This window comes from Geotrypetes seraphini, chromosome 19 (assembly GCF_902459505.1).
Source record: "Geotrypetes seraphini chromosome 19, aGeoSer1.1, whole genome shotgun sequence".
Taxonomy (NCBI): domain Eukaryota; kingdom Metazoa; phylum Chordata; class Amphibia; order Gymnophiona; family Dermophiidae; genus Geotrypetes; species Geotrypetes seraphini.
Genome location: NC_047102.1, coordinates 4,991,088 through 5,016,700, shown reverse-complemented (window position 1 = coordinate 5,016,700; position 25,613 = coordinate 4,991,088). Strand labels below are relative to the sequence as shown.

The window sequence follows — 25,613 nt, the reverse complement described above, 5'->3', positions numbered from 1 at the left end:
GTTAGCTAAGCTCTGGAATGCATTGCCAAAAGTTGTGGTAAGAGTAGATAGCATCGTTGGTTTTAAAAAAAGGCTTGGACAAGTTCCTGGAGGAAATGTCCATAGTCTGTTATTGAGAAAGACATGGAGGAAGCCACTGTTTGCCCTGGATCGGTAGCATGGAATGTTGCTACTCTAGGGATTCCGGAATCTTGCTACTCTTTAGGATTCTGGAATGTTGCTACTCCTTGGGTTTTGGCCAGGTACTAGTGACCTGGATTGGCCACCATGAGAACGGGCTACTGGGCTTCATGGACCATTGGTCTGACCCCATAAGGCTATTCTTATGCTCTTATGTCCACTATCACAACAGAATAAAATCTACATGAAGTGCACACATGAAACACCACAGAGAAGAACCTCAAAATCAGGAACTCAAGAACTTCTGTACTGCAGTCCAAGGCTTCAAAAGGAAAATTCCACTAACGCTATCACTCTTCAGTCCGTTCCACTGACAACAGTAAGCAGCTGCTGGTATCAAGAGTAAAAACTAGTAGTTAACAAAACCTTTTTTTATTGCAACTGGACATTTTCACACCAGTTTTGGCCTGAGAATAGGAGTATAACTCCCAAATAACAGGTCAATAAATGTTTGGCTTATTGATTTGTTCTGTATACAGTGAGATGGTCTAGCAGCAGCCACACAAACTCAGTGATGGTGTCGGAAGGAAAAATCTAGAAGACGACATTACCTAAATACAATTTAAAAAAATAAAATTTAAAAAAGGAATCAATTTACAGAGTCCAGTCTTCTGTGACCACCTTAGCTAGGTGAATTGTGGTCAGTACAGAGTGGTTACATCCTGGAAAAACACGTCCACTGAATTCAAAATACCAAGGGTCATTGCCAGGTCAGCATTTCCTCCAAGAAGATGAGACCTGGTGACGCCATTACTTGTAACAAAAATAAGAAGTACCCCAATTGAAGGGTTCCACTAGTTTGGTAAAAAAAAAAAAAAGTTTGCACAGGTTCTGTAATATGTTCAGAATCGTATCCTTATGCAAATTAATCTGTGCAGGGTACAGCATCTGTCCAAAAAAGATTCCAAAAAGTGACCAAGGTAGCATAAAACAGAACTTCAAAATTTTTGGAAGACTTAGAAATAGAGAGTATAAAAAACAATCACTATTAAAAAAAAAATAAGATTAAGATAAAAATCAACCTATCCATCTAGAAAAAGTTTTTTTCCTCCAAATGTGTCTGTTATAGAATAATAAAATCTTTAAAACTCAGCAGTCGTTCTAACCATTTCAACTGCTTGAAGATTTTCTTCTCTTAGCTGGTAATGTGGCCAATCAGTGCCCAGACGGCCAAAGTGCCTAGTGCTCTTTCCCCTGAGATGATGGCATGAATCTCCAATAGTCTCTTCTGCACAGATGGCAGTGATGCCTGCTGGTGGGGTTATGCAAATACTGCGTGTCTGCTTCCCCGCTCAATTGCTTGAAGACCTGGACGCCTGGGTCACTGGGACAGATGCAGATGAGGATGATGGCGCAGCCTCTCCAACAGCTCTTCCTCCTTGGGCTCTTCCAAGTCGTCTCTACAGTAAAAGCCAAGATAACGTGGGCAAGGGAAGCATCAGTGACTGAAACACAAATCTTGCTCTCATCAAAATACAGGAAAGCAAGCAAACATTTACAAGTTGCACAGCACATGGAAAATATCACACGCGAATAGGAGAGGGGCAGATGAGACTGAACTTCAAAAGTGCATCAGCCAGGAACCTCCCCCCCCACTCACCCCTCAAACATAAGTAATGTCGGGGAAATACCTGAACATCTGCTGCACGGTCATCTGGTACTCTATCTGAGCCTCACACAGGTTCTGCCGCTGACTGCGATCCCATTTGTGGATGAAATTCTGGAAAAGTCCATATATGGAAATGCTATGAATATCTAATCCATGACCTTTTACACAGGATCTCCAAAGCAGAGGAGGGGACAGTAGATGGTATGGATGAGCAAACTGTTAGGCCATATGGTCTTTATCTGCCTTCAATTTCCTGCATTTCTATGTGAAAACTAAAAAAACTCTGTGGAGTGACGATGTTCCTAAATGGACTTTATTTGAAAGAGTCAAAGTTCCAAAGGTACACCAAAATTATCCACATAAAAACCTTAAAGGACCTAGTCCGCTAGGGATACAGGACCCGACACGGTCCAAGTTTTAACAAAAAGTTTTGCAAGCAGTGTCTCACTTCCGGTTCACCACACAATTGTTTCCCACGTATTCACCTTTATAGGACCCCTGAAGAAGACTTTTTGTCGAAACGTGGACCGTGTTGGTCCTGTATCCCTAGCAGACTAGGTCCTTTAAGGCTCTTCTGTGAATGATTTACTTTTATGTGGATGGAATTATTTTATGTGGATGATTTCAGTGTACCTTTGGAACTTTGACTCTTTCAAATAAAGTCCATTTAGGAACATCGTCACTCCACAGAGTTTTTTGTTTTCTCTGGATTTTCTTCTCTGTGGATATCTTGGGGTCAATTCCTTTTGTTTTCTACATTTCTATGTGCAATGCGCTTCCAGAGGGCGTGATAAGACAAAGTACGGTCTTGGGTTTCAAGAAGGGATTAGATGACTTCCTGATGGAAAAGGGGATTGAAGGGTATAGATAGAAGATTACTATACAGGCCAGGACCTGATGGGCCATCGCGTGAGCGGACTGCTGGGCGTGATGGACCTCTGGTCTGACCCAGCAGAGGCACTGCTTATCTTCTTATGTTAACGCAATGATTTATGCATATAAAAAGCCTCATGTATAAAGTACACGAGCTACAACTAGGTATATAGAGTAGGCACATCCTGGGGCAGAGTGAGAACAGAATTGTAATTTTTGCACTTATTTTAAAAGATAATACCCATGCATTTTATGCGCTAACATTTCCACCTGCTCCAAAGAAGACAAATATCTGCACCATCAATGTAGGCTACCAAAGGCTGTGGTAAGAGCGGATAGCATAGCTGGTTTTAAGAACGGTTTGGACAAGTTCCTGGAGGAAAAGTCCATAGTCTGTTATTGAGAAAGACATGGGGGAAGATACTGCTTGCCCTGGATCGGTAGCATGGAATATTGCTACTCCTTGGGTTTTGGCCAGGTACTAGTGACCTGGATTGGCCACCGTGAGAACGGGCTACTGGGCTTGATGGACCCAGTAAGGCTATTCTTATGTTTTTATGTTCCCAGGCTCAACAGAACTCAATGGAGGTAATGGATCTTACCCATGAGCCAGAAATTGTTCCAACTGCTACACCTTCCTAGTCCTTACCTTCAAACTATTGTGTAATATTTTAGTTTTCACCGGGGATCCTACTCGGATGAATGAATGTATGCAGATTTGGAGAAATGTTTCCACAGTGCGAGTCAGGAGCTACCAGGAACTCAGTGTGTCCAACTCTTTGGCCTATGGATGAGAACATTCTTACCTCCAGAATCAAGGCCACAAACAGATTAATCCAGATAACTGAGGACACCAACCACCAGGCCACAAAATACAACTTAGACCACCTGCAGAGAGATGAGACAGACAACTGAGGTCAAACAGAATGAGAAGATGCAGAAGCAGCATGTGAAGTTTCCGAATAAAAATGCACATGTCAGTAGCAAAACCTGAGCATTATCCCTCTACTGCCCTCGCAGCACTCTTAAGTTTCACTTGTAAATTATTTCTGCTTTTATGAGAGGAATTCTTCCCTTATATGGTAGACTGACCCTACACAGTGCATCCCAGGAGCAAGGCAGCATCACTACTGCCCCTTCTGGTATGGTGCGGGTTGTGGTTGTCAACCACTAGACAATTTGAAGCGTGTGTATGTTTTTGTTAATATTGTCAGGGGCAGACGTCAGGTTGGGGGAAGGGAAGGAGTTCACTAGACACTAGTGAGTGGGGTTCTTTTGTCAGAAGTACTCTCAGGGGCAGGGAGGAGGCCTGCTATACCACTAGGGACAATATATATATGTATTTTTTATTTCAGGTCAGGAGGGGTAGTGCTACAAGGCAATATTTTTAGAGAGGGAAGGGACTAGTCCATCGCGGTGGGGGGGGGAGGTAAGAGGTTGAGAGGGTGCCAGGAGGAGGATTTATTTTAAATTTTTGCACCTTGACAAATTCAAAGGGGCACTGAAAAGCTTCCTTTTTAAAGATGCCTTTCAGCCTTAGGTTGTGCTGCTTCTCCAGTTTCCAGCTCTTATCTATTCTCTGATTGACAGCTCAAACATCCCTCCGTTCCCATTGTTTTTACCTTTTATGTCTGTTTTTCGTGAATTATTTTAGCTCTGCCTCCTCCCACTTTGTTTGGAGTTGCATCTGTTATTGTCCATGTCATCTAACTTTATGTTTTTATTATTGTTTGCAAGTATCCCCTTTGTATTGTACATCGCCTAGAAATCACGATAGGCGATTAAGCAAAAATTTTAATAAACTTCAAGAGAAATGTGTCCAGCGCCAACTGTGAAGGCTCTACCCGACCTCAGAGCTAGTGGTAGGTTTCTGGAATTGAGCCCCCGTGGTAGATATCGGTGCACAGCTCTGCAATGCTGCCTTTAGCAAGTTTTAATAGGCTGCGTGCCGATCCTTATCGCAAGAGAAAACCTCCGCGCAGAAACCTTTTTATAACATGCAGCAGACATTAATGAGCAGTGAAGGCCACACTGCAGCCTGCCGTAGCTGTCTTCGTCAGTCCCTCAAACCATGAAAGCCATCAGCCAGTGAACTGACTCCAGACTGTGAAAATTCACCGCAGAATTTATCTAAGTTTGAACAGAGAAGATAATTTACTTGCTTAAAGATTTATGTTATTAGTTTTCCCCTATATGAGGATTTTACAAGGTTTCTTAAATGCATCTGAATCACTTACAGGGGATATGATTAGTTCATTAATAAGCTTCTTGATTAGTTTTAATGAGCTCAGACTTCAATAAAGCTTTTTATCCCTTTTATTGTGAATTTCATCGGCTGTCTCCCAATTCGAAAATATAAAATCCACGCTCCCAAAAGAGCGACGAGAAGGGACAAGTGGAACAAGTGCCCTTCAAGAGTCTGAAGGCCCTGCACCCCTCGTATGGAAGAGCCTGTTTTGCTGTTCAATTAGCAAAATCATTTCTCCTTCCATATAACACCTAGGGCTCCTTTTACAAAGGTACGCTAGCGTTTTTAATGCATGCTATAGCACACACTAACTGAAAAATTACCACCTGCTTAAAAGGAGGCTGTAGCAACTAGCAAATGCATTAAAACCGCTAAAAGGAGCCCCTAGTGCATCACTAATCAAACCCTGAAGGACTAGATTTTTTTTCTCAATGCACAAACCTAAACTGTTCATTTTCTGACTGAGACAAATCTGCAATGAGTTATTGGTAAAACATGTAAAACTGTCAGACCAATAAAATTCTGTAAATCCTCCTCAAAGTTAAGTCAACATTTCTACCCTAAGGGTCTCAACCCTTGCACCTACCATTCATCCCACTAAACTAGATTGCTATCTGCGTGAAGGCGAACGTCAAAACAAAAATCAATCACTTACGGACTTGTGTATCGAGAAAAGGCCTCCAGGAAAACCTGCCAATTATTTACCACCATAACGTCCCAGAGAGTGACTAGGGCAGCCTAAAGGGAAGAAAGAGAGGACACAAACGGTCAAAGATTAGAGAATGGGGAGATGGGATTTGATAGGCCCAAAATCAAAACAAAACAAGCAAAAAAAAAACCCAAATCACAACACACACAGCTCCCGAAGGACAGGAGACAATGCTCTAACCAACACTGCCTCTATGAGCAGACATGTACAAGAAGGAAGGGGTTCAAAAATCCAATGGCAGCCACAGGTGAAAAAAGGGGGATGGAAGAGGAGGGAAGAAATAAACCTACTGCAAAGTCATCGAAATTGTTTGGCCAGTAATTCAGCTGTTCAAAAGTGCCGCACTGGCCGGTGATGTTTTCCGACGACACATTTAGAGGAACACTGCAAAGTAAAAAAAAAACAAAAAAACATTAGGATTCATGTCACGACAATTTCATATAACTATTCAAATCTCCCCCCCAACACAAAATTTAGGTCACTGGATTTACAATCTAGCCACTATCCGTGAACGGCAACGCACCTTGAGGCTGGGTTGGGGAAAACAGGTAATTCATAGCAACATAGTAAATGACGACAGATAAAGACCCGACCGGCCCATCCAGTCTGTCCATTAGCTATTCTCTTTAAAAATACATGATTAAATTAACTTGCCTCTTCTTTGATATTTCTGGGCGTATTGTCCAATCCAGAACGGCTTTTTGTCCCCCTGCTGGGACCTTTTTTTTTTGCTTTCCAGTCCATATGCAAAAACCAAGGCACTTGCTAACACAAGTCAAGCATTAACCTGTTTTGTGGTTTTGGGTTTTTTGTTTTTTTTTGGGGGGGGGTACTGAGAATACTTTAGCACAGTGTGTTTCTTCCTCTTTCTCCACTCAAACGTGATACATTTGGCTTATTGAAAGCTCTAATCTATCTGTACACTTTAAATCTGTCTTGGTATTTATTTATTGGGAACTCGGTATACCATCTTAACTGACCAAGCAGAGCAAAGTGGTTTACAAAGTAAAAAAAAAACAACTAACAGAAAGGAACTACACAATTTCAGTTTGTAAAGCCAACATTCAACCAACAAAGGAAAGGCAAACACTTTACAGGGTAGCCACCCAAATCCACCTGGTTCCAGTCTGCTCGAGCGCCACAAGAGTCTTGAAAGAGCCAAGTTTTAACGGCTATTTTAAATATTTTTCAGGGACAGTTCACCATGAATTGCAAGCGATAATGAATTCCAGAGGGCTGAAGCCATAAAACAAACAAAAAAAAAAAGTCATGGTGTCGAGGGGTTTCCAACTGAGCAAGTGGGGTTCAGGGAAGATCAAACAATGATCATTTAATAATCGTAAAAGTCAGGCTGGTGTGTAATAGACGGCAAGAGAGGCTAAATAGAACGGAGTCCCTGATCTAAATGCTTTAAAAGGTATTAACAGAACTTTAAACATGTGTGGAGTGGAATGGGTACACATGAATCACTTGTTTGCACTTTCCAAAAATACTAGGACTAGGGGGCATGTGATGAAGCTACTAAGTAGTAGATTTAAAACAAGCCAGAGAAATTATTTCTTCATGCAAAGTGTAATTAAACTCTAGAATTCATTGCCAGAGAATGTGGTGAAAGCAGTTAGCATAGCAGGGTTTTAAAAAATTTAGATTATTTCCTAAAAGAAAAGTTCATAACCCTTTATTAAAGACAGACTTGGGAAAATCTACTGCTTTTTTCTAGGATAAGCAGCATAAGATGTGTTTTACTATTTGAGATCTTGTCAGATACTTCTGACCTGGATAGGTCGCTGTTGGAAACAGCATTCTGGGCTTGATGGACCTTCGGTCTGTCCCAGTGTGGCAATTCATATGTCCCTATGTGAGCCAAGTCTAGGACAATCAATCTACTGTGACATCACCAATGAGGTTGGCTCTTAGGCATTGGTGGAATGAGGCATTATGACATCACAATCTCTTTCTGCCAGGTACTTGGGACCTGGGTTGGCCACTGTTGAACCTTTGGTCTGTCTCAGTATAGTAACTCTTATTTTCTTCTGTTAATCAAACACAGAATTCAGCAGGAAGCCAGTGTTGTTGGGTACCTCTTATTGCCTGGAGCAATAACTGCATCTTTGAACAGCCCGATGCCAATTATGGCAAACGTATAGTACGCCACCTAGGGAGGAAGCGCAGCATTAGTCACGGTACAAGTTGGGATCCTTTCACCACGTAGCAAACATTTCCGACAGTCGCAAAAGCATTAGCGCTGGAGAGATAAAATTCCAAGTCAAAGCATCAATCCGCTTTTATTTTCATTTTTGGATCGATGTGTATTATATGCAGAACTGATTATTTATACCCTAGAAATGGGACAGGTTCATGGTTCCGGCTTTTTTGACATTCTTACTCAAGATAACCCGTCAACAGACCACTCACAAGTCACTCAACGCTCTGTTGCTCAAAGTACATTAATCAGATTGTGAGCCCACCGGGACAGATAGGGAGAAATACTTGAGTGCCTGAATGTAAAAACCACTTAGGCCATAAATTATATATAAACAATTATGTATATAATATAATTATATATCAATAATAAATAAAACAGAGTTGAGACTTAGCAAACAGATTCCCTTTACCGAGCTCAAACACCGCACACAAATTTGCCAATAAATACAGCAGGGAAAGACTGCATTACAAGGACAAAAGCAGCTCTCGGCACAGCTCCAAAGGCCAATTCTGCAGACAAGGAGCTGCCATGGAAGCACCATGCTAATCCACTGGCTGAGCGAGGAAATAAGCACCACCAGCTTTTCAAAAATTGGTACTCAAACTGGTGTAACGTAAGGTTACCAGATTTCTTCATGTAGAAGAGGGCACATGTCCCTGCCCCATTTCACGCCAGCAACGTCCTGTTACACCCCCCCAGCCCTGAACCATTCTACCCCCAGATCCGCCCCCCCACATAAACTTTGTCTTAGAGAACGGCACAGGGACAAATTTTTCCCCGTCCCCTTGGGAACTCAGTTTCTCATCCCGTCCCCATGAGTTCTTTTCCTGTCCCCGTCCCATTCCTGAAAGCTCCGTCCTCATCTGCACAAGCCTCAAAAACTTTAAAACATAAGTGTTCAAGGTTTGTGCGATTAAGGCACAGCTTACAGGAGCAGGACAGGGACAGTGACAGTGACAAAACTTACAGGGACGTGGACAAATTTGTCCCCATGTCATTCTCTACCACGTCTCTTCTTCCTCAAGTCTAGGCCGCATCTGGAGGGCCTCCAAGTATCCATGCATGCTTGGAGGCCTTCCTCATGCGGACCCGAGCTCAGGGCCTCCAAAACCCGAACAAACTGCTGGGCTTTGGAAATCCATTCAGGCACTCACACAGTCCTCTAAAAAGGGGACCTGTCTGGGTTTTTCTGGACATCTGGTAATCCTAGAATAACATTAGTTACCAACAAACTGGTACTCTTAAGTTAGTGTAACATCAGCTCCACCCTTTCTCACGTCTTCTGTGTTTATGATTATAAGACTGGCTCTCTGGAAGGTTCCATCATGACTAAATGCTCTGTGCTAGCAAAACCACTGCAAGACCATTAAGTGCGACCTTAAAGGAATTTCCCTGCTGTTCCGTGCCTCTAGAGTCCAAGAGATACAGACAAGTGAAGAGGTCACTGGACTAACCACAAAAGTCAACGCTCAGGTCATTGATGCCATGCATCGCCAGCACCTGGATACCAGGTTTTAAGAAAGGTTTGAACAAATTATTGGAGGAAAAGTCCATAGTCTGTTATTAAGACAGGGGAGGGGGAAGCCTCTGCTTGCCCTGGATTGGTAGCATGGAATGTTGCTTCTCTGGGGATTCCAGAATCTTGTTACTCCTTTGGGGTTCTGAAATGATGCTACTCTTTGGGTTTTTGCCAGGAACTAGTGACCTGCATTGGCCACCATGAGAACGGGCTGCTGAGCTTGATGGACCCAGTAAGGCTATTCTTACGTTCCTCCCCAAACGCACACATCACATCAATGGTCCCATGCTTCTTTTTTCTAACCTTCCATGTCTTCCTTCAGTAGTTTGTGAACCACTCTGATGATCCTATCAATCCAGGGGCAGTATATCAATATTTCTAACTAAATAACTATCCCAGATGGCACAGCTTCAGAAGATAAGGGGTAGAGGGAGGCAGCTTGGAGTTGGTACCAGGCAATGAGTATGTATAACCCAAATGCTGAAACTCTACAAGTCCTCCTGGTAAATTCCAATCCAGACAAGGAGCATCTAGGGTTAAACTGAAATAGGAAGGAAAAGCAAAGTGATTTCAGATATACTCTATTCAGAAAAACTGACTTACCACTAGGATGCCAGCAAAAGCTCGTAGGTTCTTCACTAGGTCAACAAGAGTGCCAGCAACCAAAGCCATTATCTGAAACAGATTAAAGGACATTTGGGGGCTTTTTTTCCCTCCAGGATAGGAGCCTGCTAGAGTACAGGTAGCCACTATAATCCCAAGCTGAAGAGATCTCCATCTTGGTGAGCGAGGAGATCATTTTAATGTCCAGAAAGCAGAGAACAAGAGTCCAGAGCTGCAAAGTTCAGCCCTGCCCTAGAGCAATAAGGGAACAGTGAGAAAGGCCAGAAACAAGCAATCCCCCCCCTCAATCCCTCCTTTCCTTAAAACTTTGCAGGAAGGATCAAGACCCCACTACAGATTTCCCAAGATACAAAGGAAGAGAGATTCTACAGTGAGGTTCCGGAAGGTCACCTTCATGTTAGGGATGATCCTCAGGAAACGGAAGACGACAAACATGTTCACCAAACGAACCATCTCCCAGAGCGAGAGAAGGCCCAGCATGGCGGGTTTCCTAGGGCAAACAAAAAGTAAAATCAACCTGCAAATATCGAATTCTGTTAGGACATTACAAAACACTCTCCTGGCGAAGAAAGGACCAGAATATTCCTCCATTCAGAGGAGTAAAGGGAATCTATTTGTTCCCCACAGTAGCAATTCATGAGAAGAAGAAAAAAAAGAAAGAAGTCTGGAGAACACATTTGGGATCATTTTAAAAAAGATCAGTTCTGAACTACAGAAGTATGGCTGTTTTATGGGATCAAAACAAATTGAACTCCTCTCGTATGAGGAAAGGCTAAAAAAGGTTAGGACTCTTTGGCTTGGAAAAGAGAAGGCTGAGGGGAGACAGGATTGAAGTCTACAAAATCCTGAGTGAAGTAGAACGGGTACAAATGGATCAATTTCTCACTCCATCAAAAATTACAAAGACTAGGGGACACTCAATGAAGTTACAGGGAAATACTTTTAAAAGCAATAGGAGGAAATATTTTTTTTTTAAATCAGAGAATAGTTAAGCTCTGGAACACATTGGCAGAGGTTGTGGTAAGAGCAGATAGCGTAGCCGGTTTTAAGAAAGGTTTGGACAATTTGCTGGAGGAAAAGTCCATAGTCTGTTATTGAGAAAGACATGGGGGAAGCCACTGCTTGCCCTGGATCGGTAGCATGGGATGTTGCTATTCTGGGGATTTCGAAATCTTGCTAATCTTTGAGATTCTGGAATGTGTTGCTACTCCTTGGGTTTTGGCCCGGTACTAGGGACCTGGATTGGCCACCGTGAGAACAGGCTACAGTGCTTGATGGACCACTGGTCTGACCCAGTAAAGCTATTCTTATGTTCTTATGGTACACGCACAAGGCAACTTTTTTTTTTTTTTTTTTAAATCTTCATTTTCATTTTATAGTATTGACATAATATTAGTCAAAACAAGAAAATAATACAAGTCAGTTCAAAGATTAAAATGAGACAATAGGTAATAATAAACATTTACAATTGAAATAAAGGAATCAAGGCAAAATTTTTCCCTTTCTCATACGGCATAATATTAAACACAAAATAAATTTTTACTGGTTGTATCGTTAGACCTCAATCCATGGGGGAGAAAGCTTTAAAATTGCTGAAATCTTAATCAAATAGTACAAAGAAAAATGAAAATGGTAGCGGGAGAGAACATAACCAAAAACCTTATACTTGAGCAGGTTGAGACTGAACTTCTCTCAAGAATTTAAGTTTGCTCTTTAGCAGAAATAAATTTTGTCAACTGCTGAGGTTCAGCACAAGGCAACTTTTAACCCTCCTACTGGTGCCAGAGTGCTCAATCAGCACGAGGGCAAAGGTTCCAACACACTCAAAACTGGCAGTACATTGACAGAGAATCCCATGCACTGAACAGGGACATGTCCCCGCAACGTGTCTTTCATTAGAGGCTTTATTTCAGAAGTAGAAGGAACCCCTGTGCAAGCCGCTAGTGCTGGGAATGAAAAATGTGTGCGAGAGCGGACAAACCCAGAAGTGAAAGCACACATTGGCGCCCGTTTTCTGCACTTAAATAGAAGTCTTGTTTTGTTGGTTTTTTTTGAATAGCCTGTATTTAAAGGCAGACAAGAGCAGCGCCGATGTGTGCTTCGCTTCCTGGTTTGCCTGGACACGCACACAAGAGCTGTGCTTATCACAAATTTCTTCAGCCGCAGAGCGCACATACCATTTGCAGCGAGCTAGTGCAGGAAGTTCTCCACATCCCAGCAGACTGCTGGGCGTGATGGACCCATGGTCTGACTCAGCAGAGGCGATGCTTATGTTCTATGGAACTGGGAGGAAGTGCCAGGGAATTGTACCGTTATCAGCGGCTAAGGGATAAGGGATAGCCAAAAAAACAAATGCAAAACTGTGGACTCGAAGTTCTTGATGCATTGTAATGGTTCTTCACAAACAGGTCAAACAGTGCAGGTAAAAAAACATCAATCCATATAACGCACAGCAATGAATTGTGGTATGGACCCGACACGGTTTGTGTTTTGGCTGTGAACACCTTCTTCAGGGGGCCAAATGCCGAATGCCACCAGACTTAATTATGCTCAAAAGCATACAATAGTGTGTGAGTAAAGAATCACCAAAATCCGAAACGCTCATCTAACTGTAGACAAGAACTTCAATTCCAGTTTTGTATTTGTTTTTGGCTCTCTCTTGGTATTCTTGGAAGCTGTTAGTGTTTTTGTTGTTGTGGATAAGGGGTTAATTATGTTCTAAAATGTCATTTTTAGCTGGGGTATTTTAAACTTGTTTTGGATTACTTTGATTGTGATGGATTCTGCTTATGTTCAGTGAATTGTAATTGTATGTTGATTTGGGGGGGTTTTAAAATGATACAAAACAGAATCTGAAGTTTAAAACCATTACTCTAAATAATATTTCTTTTTTTTTTTAAGTTCAATAACATTTTATTGTGTTTTCAATAATTAAAAAAAACCATAAACAGTCTGCCTGTCAGGCAATGTACCTAGCCACTATGCAACTTAAATAATATTTCTTGACAACATGCATCACCAAGGGTAAAACCACCCTGTCCCCCGCGTTTTATATCTAACTGCGGTTAAGCTCCACCTACCAGCCTGGATGAGGAAATCTGTACAGTGCAATCGTTGTGATCTGCAAAACCTTCCAAACCACAAAAACAAACAGCGTCAGACCATCTGCAGCAACAAGAGATTCATTTAAAATACTGCTGAAACATACAGGGCCAGGATCATGTCACCTGTGGGCCGGCATGCACCCAGCACCCTAGAATTTAAGGAAGTAACTTTTGAGGGCTGAAGAAGACTTCCTTCTCTACAGCACCTTGATGTAGGGAAGAATTTCTCCTCTATGGTGGGGCAAAGTCATTGTTTGCATTTTGCGAGACAGTTTTCTATAGTAGGAAGGGCGATACATTAGCTAATCCCGGGCGGGGGGCAAATGCCCACCCTGTACCCATGAGCAGTGAGGCAGTGATAGTAAAAACTCTTCTTGTAGATACATTTCCATCAGCCAAGCTGATTTTCTAAGGAAATGACATTTCAGCTCTAAAATTGTTTTGGGTTTTTATGACAGCAGGACAATACCCTCGTTATTAACTATTAATACAAGGCGTAACAGGCATCTTTTCTGTCACTGCCCCTCAGATATGGACTAACTTAGAAAGGAAACAGTGACAGAAAGATTTAAAAGCTCACTGAAGAGTTTTTCTTTTCAGAGATACTTGAGGTTGGACATACTTAAACACGTCCCTCCAATTTCTCAAGTCGCACAAGTCAAAATATTACAATACTGCAATCTACAACTTAAGCCTCAATTTGGCAGCTTTTTAAAGCCTTTACTCTATTGTTATAAGCCCTCTGTGTTCTTCTTTTCTGTATAAATTTGTAGTTCTACCCCCAACTTTACCTGAGACTCAAGTAAGTTAGAGTCAATGTCTGTCTTTATATGTTCCTTTCCCCCAATTTTTATTATGCAATTGCTTAGAAATTTTAATAAGCATTGCATCAAATTTTTAATAAAACTTGGAAGTGTTTCATGGCCAAAAGGATCTCTTAAGAGCCAGGGATAAAAATCCAGGAATACTCCGGTCTAAAGACCTATATGAGGGAAGCAGTTCTGTTCTACATCTGAGGACTGGCAGGAATCTATTTCAAGGTAGAAAGAACTGTACAATTTCCAGTGGCAAAATACCATAACAGGTCCTATACGTGAGTAGATAATATATACCATGCCCATGCACAGCTCAGTAAGATCAAGTGTGGAATAATACGTAGGATTTAAAGAAAAGCCTCACACAATCTCCCCTCAGGAGCAAGATCCAATACCAAAAGCCCTTACCAGCAGAATCACCGTCAACAGCCCATCAAACACGTTACCCGGGTAGGATAAGTAGCCCCTCAGCCCTAGCGAAAAGATTTTCAGTACCATTTCCAGAAGGTAGTAGGGGATGAAGAAACAGTTTATCGCCTGAAAAAAAGAGAACGGGACAAAACTCTTAAGAGTTATGAGTGCGGAGGAGAAGGGGTGAAGAGTGCAATGGAGGGGCATCACCCAGGGGCAGAGGAGAAGAGAGGCTTTCAGAGGGCATCTGCTCTGCAGAAGGACAGGGGGATCCAGGTATGTGCTTAATACTATAATTCTGATGGAGATTAGGGATCGAGATAAGACACTAACCACTGATGTGGTGCCATCTTGTCAGAGAATCCCAATGTTCAGGTCTTAGGGCTGGAAAAATTTGCTCAGCCTGAGAAAGAATGAGGCCAGCGGCAGACAGCACAGATGGATGCACCTGCTTAGTGCAATTTGCCCACTTCCTCCTCTCCGCTTTGAATGGCCTTGAACAAGTCATTATCCCCTTCAGCCACTGTAAGCTCTTCTGAGAGGGTACTTTTTTATTTTAACCATCATACAGTGCTTCACATTTCCATCAATACTATAAAAACTACTACATTCTCCTACCCCCAAGAAGAAGTCATCGCGCTCACTGCCGGGCTTGTCCGCATCCATCACCAGGATGACCTAAAGGAGAAGAGATGAGAGAAAAGCTGCTTTACTGCATGGACCCCAAACACCAGTCCCAGGTGACCTCTTCAGCTGTGGAGAATCACCTGTGCTAAACTGGACAAACACACAAAATGTCCGGACCACCTACAGAGTCTCAGAAGCTCATAGATACCAGGGATGGGGGTCAATGCTCGGCTTGCACAAGAAAGAAGCATGTGTGAGGAGCAGAGAATGACTCGGGGACAAATTTTTCACCACCCCGCGAGTTCTTTTTCTGTCCCTGCTCCATTCCTGCAAGCTCCGTCCTCATAAGTGTTTGAGGCCTGTATGGTTAAGGCAGAGCTTACAAGGTTCAAGGTTTATTAATATTTGATTTATCGCTAAATCTGTTTACAAAGCGATGTACATAAGTAAAACATAAAATATGGAGATACAAATTAAAACTCAGTAACATCAGTTTTAAGACAAGACAAACTTGAAATGGAGGGAAAAAAGGGCAAAGATTACATCTGTTTTAAATAGAAAAACAAATACGGGAAATGGGGCAGGGACAGGAATAGCAACAAAACTTGCGTGGATGGAACGAGGAAATTGAGTTCTAGCAGGGACAAATTTGTCCCCATGTCATTCTCTACTCCCTGAGAAGTCCCTGTGCCAGCAGCTTGCTCTATACTGTCTCACCAGCCAAATAAATTCACTGCTGAGTCGCTCCCTTCCTCCTCGTGCCACATGAGGAAGAGGGAAGCGGCTCAGCAGTGAGTTTATTTGGCTGTTGAGCCTTCGGCACTTCCGCCACCAAAGATATTTTTAATGCTGGGGTGGGAAGAAAAAAATGCATTGCTTCCCCCCGCCCCAGTCCACCCTTGCCCCCCACCCTAAAATCGAAGGGTTGGCTGCGCCCCTGCATCACACAAAAGTCAGAGTTCAGTCGGGAACGCAAGAGTTGTTCCAACAGTGTTGCTTCTTCCCACACATAACATGGACGCCAACGTCTGCTCATTGCTGCTATAATGCTGATCTGAAGAAACAAAGGTTTTACCTCCGTTATGACACACGGTTTATAGTCCCCACTGCTGAAAAACATCACCATGCCAGCAGGACTCTCTGCTGCGCTTCCAACTTCAGCAGTGCTAGGCAGGCGCCATTTCTCGGTAGAGTTCTAGGTTCTCTCACCCGCCACGATTTCTTAAGTTGCCAGCACTGCTCAGAAGAAAGCGCCCTGCAGAGACTGCGAAGCCCAGATACTCACGCAGATGGAAATGAGATTAGCGAGCGCCACGATGTTCCCCAAGTAGTTGAAGTAACGATGGCTGCACAGGAGCTGCAGAGTCTGCAGAAACGGGGCCCGATACACCGGCCGGGGAGGGTGCTGCAAGGGGAGAGACAGGATCAAAATGGCCTCGGTATCTTTAGAGGACATTTTGCTGCAGTTCATGTGGACAATTTACGTCCTTTGTTTAGTAAAGGTCTTAGTGCCTTGATCATGCAATTTGATACGAGTTCTGCATTTGACTTAGAGGACCCTGGGAAACTGTTGCAATGTTTGGATGCTATTGGAGGAGAAGCGTTAGAATGGTTTTGTGGCTTTCTCATGTCTCGCACCTAATAATGAACTTTCAGGTATCTGGAATAATTCATCTGGCATTCCGCAGGGCTCACCATTGTCCCCATTGCTTTTTAATGTTTATATCTCATCAATGGATGTGGGGATAAAACTGTTTAGCTATGCAGATGATTTTATGATCATTAATCCATTTGCCAACTCCCTTTCTGAAAGTATTCCCAAGGCAACAGAAGTTTTAGGCTTAATGGAGCAAGGGATGAAAAGCAAAGTTCTTTGTAGCTTCACCACGCCTATTCGATTCTGTAAGATATCATTGAGCATAAATAAATTCAATCTACCATTAAGGTTCTGGGAATAATACAGGATCAGAGCTTAACTATGAAGAATCAGATGGATTCATTGGTCAGAAAAGGGTTTTTTACTCTATGGAAACTTCGGTCCATTAGGGCGTATTTTGATGTTTCATCGTTTTGGTACAGTCTCTCCTACTAAGCCAGCTTGATTATTGTAATATTGCCTACTTGGCAATTTCCAGAGGAATATGCAACGATTTGTGAATGGTTCAAAATGCGGAAGGTCGATTTTTAGGTTGAGGAAATATGATCACGAAACACCCTCCTATCGAGTATTGCATTGGCTGCCAATGGAGGCACGGGTGAAATTTAAGTTTGGTTGCTTTTGCTTTAAGGCTTTGTTTGGTCTATCTTCCCAATGTATAATTGAGCTTTTCTTTTTGCAACTAACAGACACAAGAGAAACTCGCATTTGAATTTTGGTTTTCCGCCTGTTAAAGGATGTAAACTTAAAAAACATCATCAAAATCTTTTTTCATATCAAGCAGCATTATGGGGTAAGGATTTGGAACAACTGCTTATGCTTACTGACACTTATGGAGAATTTAGGAGACATTTAGAGACATATTTGTTTATGAAATATTTAGGCAGCTAATTGGCAAAATTTTATGGACCTTTTATATTATTATAGAGTTTTTAATTATTAGTGTCTTAATTTTTAGTTTATTCAACTTCTTTTTAATTGTCATTTTTTTAATTATTGTAAACCGCATAGAACTTCACGGCCTTGCGGTATATAAACTGATTATTATTATTAAATGCAGTAACCTGATAAAGATCTGAGGTGGGGGGGGGGCATGGCCCTAACAATTTGTTGCTCCACGCAGCCATCAACAACTAAGTAGGTAGGGGACGGGGAGGACAAGGACACACAGCTTGGTTTGTTTGGCCCTCCCAAGCAAAAAAATGTTCTGCTGTCCCTGTTTCTATTGTTCAAACCTGGGTCAATCAAGCATCAATTACCCTCCCTTTGGCCTTGATGCTCTGTCTTTCTGCTAATTCCATACAAAATCCCAGGGGCAATTCACGGTGCCACTCTGGTCTCAAAATTCTGAGGAGCAGACGCGAGACCCACTGAAGCTCCGGCACCTAATTAGGGAGGAGAGCCATCGGTCTTCACATGAGGAAGCTTCAGAACAAGGGCCTCAAGTCTCAGGACACATACGCACCTCCCTCACCGCGTCCCTGTCCAGTTCATCGAAGAGCTTCTGGAACTCATCAGCAGAGATAAGTCCACTGGAATAAGACCGAGCCTTCTGCAGAGGAGAGAAGAGTCTGTTTTCAAAGGCTAGAACTATGGTGTCAGTGTGAAGTCAAATAAAATCCCAAACCCCATACCAGATTCCCGGTGTCATGGAGACCCTTCACCGGGGATCTTCAAATTAAGTCCTTAAGGGCTGCAACTTGGTTAGGGTTTCAAGATTTCCTTATCCTAAAATTTACTAGTTTAAATTTTATTTTTTTTAAACCCCACAGACTTATCCACAATCAATACAGGAGACCAATCAAACGCAATGCGTTTGATTGGTCTCCTGTATTGATTGTGGATAAGTCTGTGGGGTTTCAAGATTTCCCCAATGAATGCACAAGATAGAATTAATGCATGTGAACGCATCTCCTGCCTGTTCACTGGAACCTCCAGTCCTACTGGGTTAAAGTCCTTTGGGGCCTCTGCTCTTGAGGGCATGCAGGGGGGGGATCAAGTCTCATTTTTAAACTGTGGGTCAGGTCTGGTTTCTTAACAATCAACAACTATTTTCAAAGTCACAATGCACCTCGTCACAAGTTGACAAGCTTAAAATGCTTTCCAGCGGTCTTCCTGCGCTAGCACACAACCCTAGGCACTCATCAAGCGTCGACTTTCTCCGAAGTGAAGGAGTTGGGGACAGGTGCTCCTTTACTTAGGGGATCTTTTGCTAAAGGTTAGCACGTTACCTGCAACAGGACCTGTTTTATTCCTAGGGGTCTTGCTCCGGATAATATGCGCTCATCTTTATTTAAAGTTTATATATATTAAACCCGGGCATATAAATGCTTCAGTTCAGATAGCTCAAAAATTCATCTATTTTTTAAAAAGTTGTCCAATTTTTATATAAGAAAAAAGGCCTCAGAAACACCTCCCTCCGCCTATGATAATAACTTCCTATCAGGCAGGAATTCTTTAGCAGGCGGTAGTTTTTCAGCTAGCACGCGTTAAAAACGCAAAATGTTTAGCGAATTAAAAAAAAAAGTTTTTAGAAGTTTACGGAAGAGTTGGAAGGAACTGGGACGCCTCAAAATTAAGGGACGTTCATTCCATAGTTGGAGAAATTTAAAACGCCAGAGTGCTGTTAAAATTCTTAACTCCTTGAATTCCTCTCCTAGAAGGAAGAGAAAGTTTAAAATCGATGAATGATGGCTGATGCTCTCTATTCGAGCTGGTACTTTTGATAATTCCGACATGTCTATTTGGACTTGGCTTTTGCTGTTGTTTGTTTTAATTATGTATGTATGGTTGTACTCTGCCTTGTTTAAAGGTGCAAACATAACATAACATAAAACTCACTTGTATACTGCAATACCATTAAGTTCTATGCAGTTCACAAAGACTAATAATACAAATGAAAAGACGTCCGATTTCTAATTTCCAAAGTATTCCCTGAAAAGATACTTTTTTAAGGCACGTCGAAATTGTTGATATGAAATTAGGAGTGTGAATATAGGAGTTAAATCTCTAGCCCATGAGGCTGCCTGGAATATAAATAATAAGCTATAAACTATACTAGATATTCAGGAGAGGTTACGGGATTACGACAAGGGGGGGGGGGGTCTCGAACCGCACATATGCACAGACTGATCACATCCACTAATGTCCCTAACTGTAGGCTCCTTTCATCCTGGATGGCAAGTCTTGTTCTTAGTAACACTCGTCTTCAGGTTACTTGCATGTGATATAAAATACACAGATAGATCCGCTCAGCCCTGTACCTCAATGATGGAGGTTTTGCAGTACGAGTCCATTTTCACCTCCTGTAGCACCTTCACAACCGTTTCAGCGCCGACAGAGTTTCTGCTTAGAGAAAAACAATAGTCATTCCTGTGAGGCGGGAGCCTGGAATATTCGGAACATCCTAGCACTTCCCAAGATCCCCTTCCTCCTGCTACCAACAGAAGCCCCCTCCACCTCCTCTTAGCACCCCTGGAATCCAACCCCTTCCTCTTCCACTCCTGCTGCAAGAAATGACCAGCACCACGTTTTGAACGCTCACTGCCGCGCGTTTCAAAAATGAAAGTTGGCGGCCAAAACAAGCAGACCGTGCCCACTTGCCAAAGAAAAACCTGATGAAAAACGCTCTCCACTCACGTTTGGTCATAGACGTCACCCGCAAAGCACCTGTGACAGCAGAGGACCTCAAAACCAGCCCGGATCCCCAGGCGTCTCCGTAGCAGTGACGTCTGAACCGATTTCTGTAAGAGAGGGGAAAAAAAACCAAACCAGAGCAATGAACAGGGTGCTTCCAGCTAGAGAATGACACGGGGACAAATTTCTCCCCATCCCATCCCTACGAATTTTGTCCCTGTCCCATTCCTGCAAGCTCTGCCTTAACTGCATAAGCCTCGAACACTTATGATTTTAAAGTGTTTGAGGCTTGTGCAGATGAGGATGGAGCTCAGGCATTGGTGGAATGAGGCATTATGACATCACAATCTGAGCTCTAGAATGTTGCTACTTAGGATTTGAAAGGGTTTGAGGCTTGTGCAATTGAGGACAGAGCTTAGGCATTGGTGGAATGAGGCATTATGACATCACAATCTGAGCTCTAGAATGTTGCTACTTAGGATTTTAAAGCGTTTGAGGCTTGTGCAGATGAGGACAGAGCTTAGGCATTGGTGGAATGAGGCATTATGACATCACAATCTGAGCTCTAGAATGTTGCCACTTAGGGTTTTAAAGGGTTTGAGGCTTGTGCAGATGAGGACGGAGCTTAGGCATTGGTGGAATGAGGCATTATGACATCACAATCTGACCTCTAGAATGTTCCTACTTAGGATTCTAAAGTGTTTGAGGCTTGTGCAGATGAGGACGGAGCTTAGGCATTGGTGGATTGAGGCATTATGACATCACAATCTGACCTCTAGAATGTTCCTACTTAGGATTTTAAAGTGTTTGAGGCTTGTGCAGATGAGGACGGAGCTTAGGCATTGGTGGAATGAGGCATTATGACATCACAATCTGCGCTCTAGAATGTTGCTACTTAGGATTTGAAAGCGTTTGAGGCTTGTGCAGATGAGGACGGAGGGAGCTCAGGCATTGGAGGAATGAGGCATTATGACATCACAATCTGAGCTCTAGAATGTTGCTACTTAGGATTTTAAAGTGTTTGAGGCTTGTGCAGATGAGGACAGAGCTTAGGCATTGGTGGAATGAGGCATTATGACATCACAATCTGAGCTCTAGAATGTTGCCACTTAGGGTTTTAAAGGGTTTGAGGCTTGTGCAGATGAGGACGGAGCTTAGGCATTGGTGGAATGAGGCATTATGACATCACAATCTGACCTCTAGAATGTTCCTACTTAGGATTCTAAAGTGTTTGAGGCTTGTGCAGATGAGGACGGAGCTTAGGCATTGGTGGATTGAGGCATTATGACATCACAATCTGACCTCTAGAATGTTCCTACTTAGGATTTTAAAGTGTTTGAGGCTTGTGCAGATGAGGACGGAGCTTAGGCATTGGTGGAATGAGGCATTATGACATCACAATCTGCGCTCTAGAATGTTGCTACTTAGGATTTGAAAGCGTTTGAGGCTTGTGCAGATGAGGACGGAGGGAGCTCAGGCATTGGAGGAATGAGGCATTATGACATCACAATCTGAGCTCTAGAATGTTGCTACTTAGGATTTTAAAGTGTTTGAGGCTTGTGTGGATGAGGATTGTGACGGGGACAGGAAAAGAACTTCCGGGGACGAGATGGGAAAATGAGCTCCCACAGGGATGGGAAAAATTTGTCCCCATGTCATTCTCTACTCCCAGCATCGCTTCTTTTTTTCCAGGGACTTTGTTTTTTGTGTTTTTGGGGGGGGTCAGGTAATTCCTTCTGCTATTTTGTATTTCCTGGTGTCACCATGAAATCTTCCCCCCTTTAAGTTTGCACTCGCTCTGGAAGATCTATCAGCCCAGTAGAAAATGAAGATCTGAAGGAGGGATGAGGCTAATTTCCATGAAGGAAAATAATGTTCGGTATGTAAGATGTAGAGCATCAATGCTATCCATAACTGGGGTGAGGCTTTGGAATTTCCTTCCTGGAATCCTGAGGATTTGAATGGATTGCTTGCAATTTAAAAAAAATAAAAAGCTGAAAACACAATTTGTCGATGCTCTTTTATGAAATAGCCATTGAAGAACGATTCAGTGTTAGTATATATTGAAGAGAACTTTGATGTATTTTTGCACTTTACTGAGAATGTTATATTTATGTGCGAGACGTGGAGGGATTTTAAGCTTGACGTTATGTTGCGCTTATGCAGTTGAAATATTATGCATGTTTTATATGGAAACCACTTAGGTTTAAGCGATCTAGAAATTATACAGGCCAGCCTGTGATTAATGAGCTTTTAATCATAACAACCAACTATTTAGTTTAATTAGCACTCATTAAAATCTATGCATGCATGTGTAGGAATGGTGCCATCTCAAAAGGGGGTGTTCCAAAATATTGTATGTTCAACGCTGTGCATTCAAGGCCCTGGCAATAGCACAGAAAAGAATCTATGCCACCACCCCCCTCCTACATAAAATCCAAGCTACCCATCTACGTCCCCACCCGCACCCTCCGCTCGGAAACGGAGATACGCCTATGCATTCCCCCCCGGAAGGTCCCTCCTCTCAGAAACCGCCCGCAAACGCTCCTACAGCCACTTCATTCCCCAACTCTGGAACCAACTCCCCCCTCAACTCACTAATGACATTCCGGAAAATGGTAAAGACCCTCCTCTTCAACTAAAGGTCACCCTCAGTCTACACCCAACCCCCTTAAACCCCCACCTCTACCCTTCTTTCTCCATTCTAATCTTCTGCCTAAATTTCTGTATAGTTCATTCTCAGCCTATACTCAAATAACTTGTATCTAAACTAAACTACTTATATTTACTGTTCTTAATTTGCTATATAGTCCCTATATCTAAACTGCTGCACAGTCTGGTATGTCCAAGTATTTAAATCTACTGTATAATCTTGTATGTCCAATTCACTCCATTGTGAATGTTTACTTGTAAACCGTTCTGAGCTACTGGGAGGACGGGATAAAAATCTAAATAAATAAATTATAGAACACTGCCTCAGCGGGCCTAACTTGGGCACCAGCATTTACTCCAGGTTTCAGCAAGCGTAAGCAGGCGCACACGCAGAAATTGACGCTAACTGCAATTCTAAAAAGGGTGCGTGCCCTTTTTTTTCTCTACGCACCATTTACCGAATCGGGTCCAAAGCGCGCACAGTGCATGCTCTTAATGACGGCGGTTTGAAAAGAAAAAAAAAAAAAAAAAGTATGAAAGCAGAAACGCTCTGGCTCCCCATCCCTAGTTTGTAACGATGGATAGTGCGCACATTTCATGCCTGAAGTTTCCGTTTTCAGATGCGGCAGAAGGTCAGACTCACCAGCAGATAACCTCGGAACTGGTTGTAGATTATAGCCGTCAGCAAATTCATCAGAAATAGACTCCCTGTCAGGAGAGAATAAAGATGTTATTGGAAGGGATTCCTGACACATCGTGCCCGGCACCTATAAACAAGAACCACTAGTGAAAAAAACCACATGCGCCAGGCCACGAACCCTACGCACAAAATGCACCTCTGCCAACACAGCTTCACCTACAGGCACTGGACGACTGCCAGCGTAAGCAGCTCAGCGTTTTCTTACCGATCACTGTGAAGATTATGAAGAACAAGGAATAGGCTCGGTTTTTGGAATAAGCCGGAATCATCACTACATGGAAACACAGGAAAAGAGTCAGCTAGAATGCCGAAAACATTCACCACATACAAAATTAAGTTTTTGGCACAATGCCAGTGTCGAGACAAGGATTAGCAGCAAATCAGAGACATGAGATAATCTGCATCACACCTTGACAATTGAAGGAGGTATCTACAAAACTAACCCACTGGGAGACATTGTCCCCAATAAAATACAAACAAGTAAGACACCCTGATCTGAAACTAGAAATACAAGACTGTAACTGTCAGGTGGGTTTGCGTTTTAACCTATATTTTCAAGGTCTATCATAAAATAGCCCTTTCTTTCCAAATTCTCTGCAGGACCACACGATATCAGTTACACAGAGGTCCTCGTATGTGTGGACTGGGAACAGAACCCGGAAAGCAGCACCGTTCCCATTTCTGCCAGGCCGTAGCACCTGTTCCATGCCATGGGGCTCATTTTCAAAGCACTTAGACACACAAAGTACCATAGAAACCTATGATACTTAAGTGCTTTGAAAATTGGCCCCCCATGTGCCTCAAATAAGAATTTTGATCAGAGATAAACATTTATGTCCTGCATTAATTCTTTATAACATAAAGGACTATAACGCAAAGACACAGCCAGATAGCTAATTCTGGGTGGGCATAAAATTTCCTCTCTGCTTCATGCTCCCCACCCCCACCTTAAAGTATAAATACCTTAGCTGGTGGGGTTCCCCAAGGCCCACCCGCTGATGAACTCCTCCTCCGATGGCCATGCCCCTAATCCAATGCCAACGCCAGCACCCCATACCTGCTTAGTTTGCATGCATGTACAACATGCCAATAGCAACGGCTCTGGGACACTGACTGCCAAGCTTAGTGCAAATTCTAGCTGCTGGAGGAGGAGCTCTTCAGCTGGTGGGGGCTTGGGTACTTCTATACCAGTAACAGCAAGGGTGCATCGCTGCTGGGTGGGCCCATGCCTAAGGTGGTTGGGGTCCTTGGCTATGCCACTGCTTTGAAGTAGTCTCTTCACAACCACGAATAACAAAGTGGTTAAAACACTTCCTGGAAAGAAACAGCCATTGCATTCTCAACAACAGGTGAGTCGAAGGCACTGCAGTGGAATGGATTTCTAAGCAGCTCCCCAGCAATTCAACCAGGAGGGGGGGGGGAACAGTGAGCGCATGCGGAAAGGAGAACAACTCACCATCAGGGTTGTTTGCTGTGGTCAACAGCACGAGCAGCGACGTCATAGAATCCGGCAAATTGTGAAAATAACCCAACCACTCTTTATTCACTTGTGTATCCTGTCCAGAGAGAGATCTGCATTACCCAGTTTCTTATTTAATCTAATCTAAATTGGTATTTATAAACCACTTTCTCCCTACAAATAGGTTCAGAGCAACTCACAATAAAAATTATATTCCTACTTATAACAGAAATTGGATGATTGTATGTCTGTGGTGAATTTTATTCTAACTCATAAACTCAAATAAATATGTCTTCTGACCTTTCTGAAAGAGCATATACTGTAAAGCTTGATTTTTCAACACCTAAGGTAGAGCATTCCAAGTTCAAAGAAATGTTTTGCCTTTTTTGTTGTCGTCGTTTGAAACCCAGAGAGCTCCAATGAGAGCAAAAAGTCAGATTTCTACAAATAACAAATTATTACTTATAATGACTGGGGTTGCCATTCAACAAATTACATATAATTAGAAAAATCGGAGTAGATTAAATTATAATTTTTGGTGGAATTCCTTATGTCATGTTTATAAAATGGAGAGATTTATTGCA

At 42.6% G+C, this 25,613-nt stretch overlaps 1 protein-coding gene across 5 annotated transcripts in view; it reads right to left on the bottom strand.

Moving 5' to 3' along the window:
• Window positions 1–217: 217 nt before the first annotated feature.
• The window catches only part of TPCN2 (two pore segment channel 2), a 34,657-nt gene continuing 9,261 nt past the window's right edge, over window positions 218–25,613 (bottom strand). For 3 of the 5 annotated variants that reach the window (XM_033928803.1, XM_033928807.1, XM_033928806.1), the window contains 18 exons: window positions 25,027–25,126; window positions 23,776–23,841; window positions 23,514–23,578; window positions 20,222–20,325; window positions 19,846–19,927; window positions 18,048–18,134; window positions 16,211–16,330; window positions 14,917–14,976; window positions 14,296–14,424; window positions 13,049–13,098; window positions 10,359–10,458; window positions 9,948–10,019; window positions 7,701–7,774; window positions 5,910–6,003; window positions 5,566–5,648; window positions 3,469–3,550; window positions 1,812–1,900; window positions 218–1,580 (listed from right to left, as the gene is read on the bottom strand). In XM_033928803.1, the coding sequence (XP_033784694.1) occupies window positions 1,502–1,580; window positions 1,812–1,900; window positions 3,469–3,550; window positions 5,566–5,648; window positions 5,910–6,003; window positions 7,701–7,774; window positions 9,948–10,019; window positions 10,359–10,458; window positions 13,049–13,098; window positions 14,296–14,424; window positions 14,917–14,976; window positions 16,211–16,330; window positions 18,048–18,134; window positions 19,846–19,927; window positions 20,222–20,325; window positions 23,514–23,578; window positions 23,776–23,841; window positions 25,027–25,126 (1,536 nt within the window). In that variant the 3' untranslated portion in view covers window positions 218–1,501. Of the gene's footprint in view, window positions 1,581–1,811; window positions 1,901–3,130; window positions 3,288–3,398; window positions 3,551–5,565; window positions 5,649–5,909; window positions 6,004–7,700; window positions 7,775–9,947; window positions 10,020–10,358; window positions 10,459–13,048; window positions 13,099–14,295; window positions 14,425–14,916; window positions 14,977–16,210; window positions 16,331–18,047; window positions 18,135–19,845; window positions 19,928–20,221; window positions 20,326–23,513; window positions 23,579–23,775; window positions 23,842–25,026; window positions 25,127–25,613 lie in introns of those variants that run through there. The other 2 variants (XM_033928804.1, XM_033928805.1) reach the window with 2 other exon arrangements.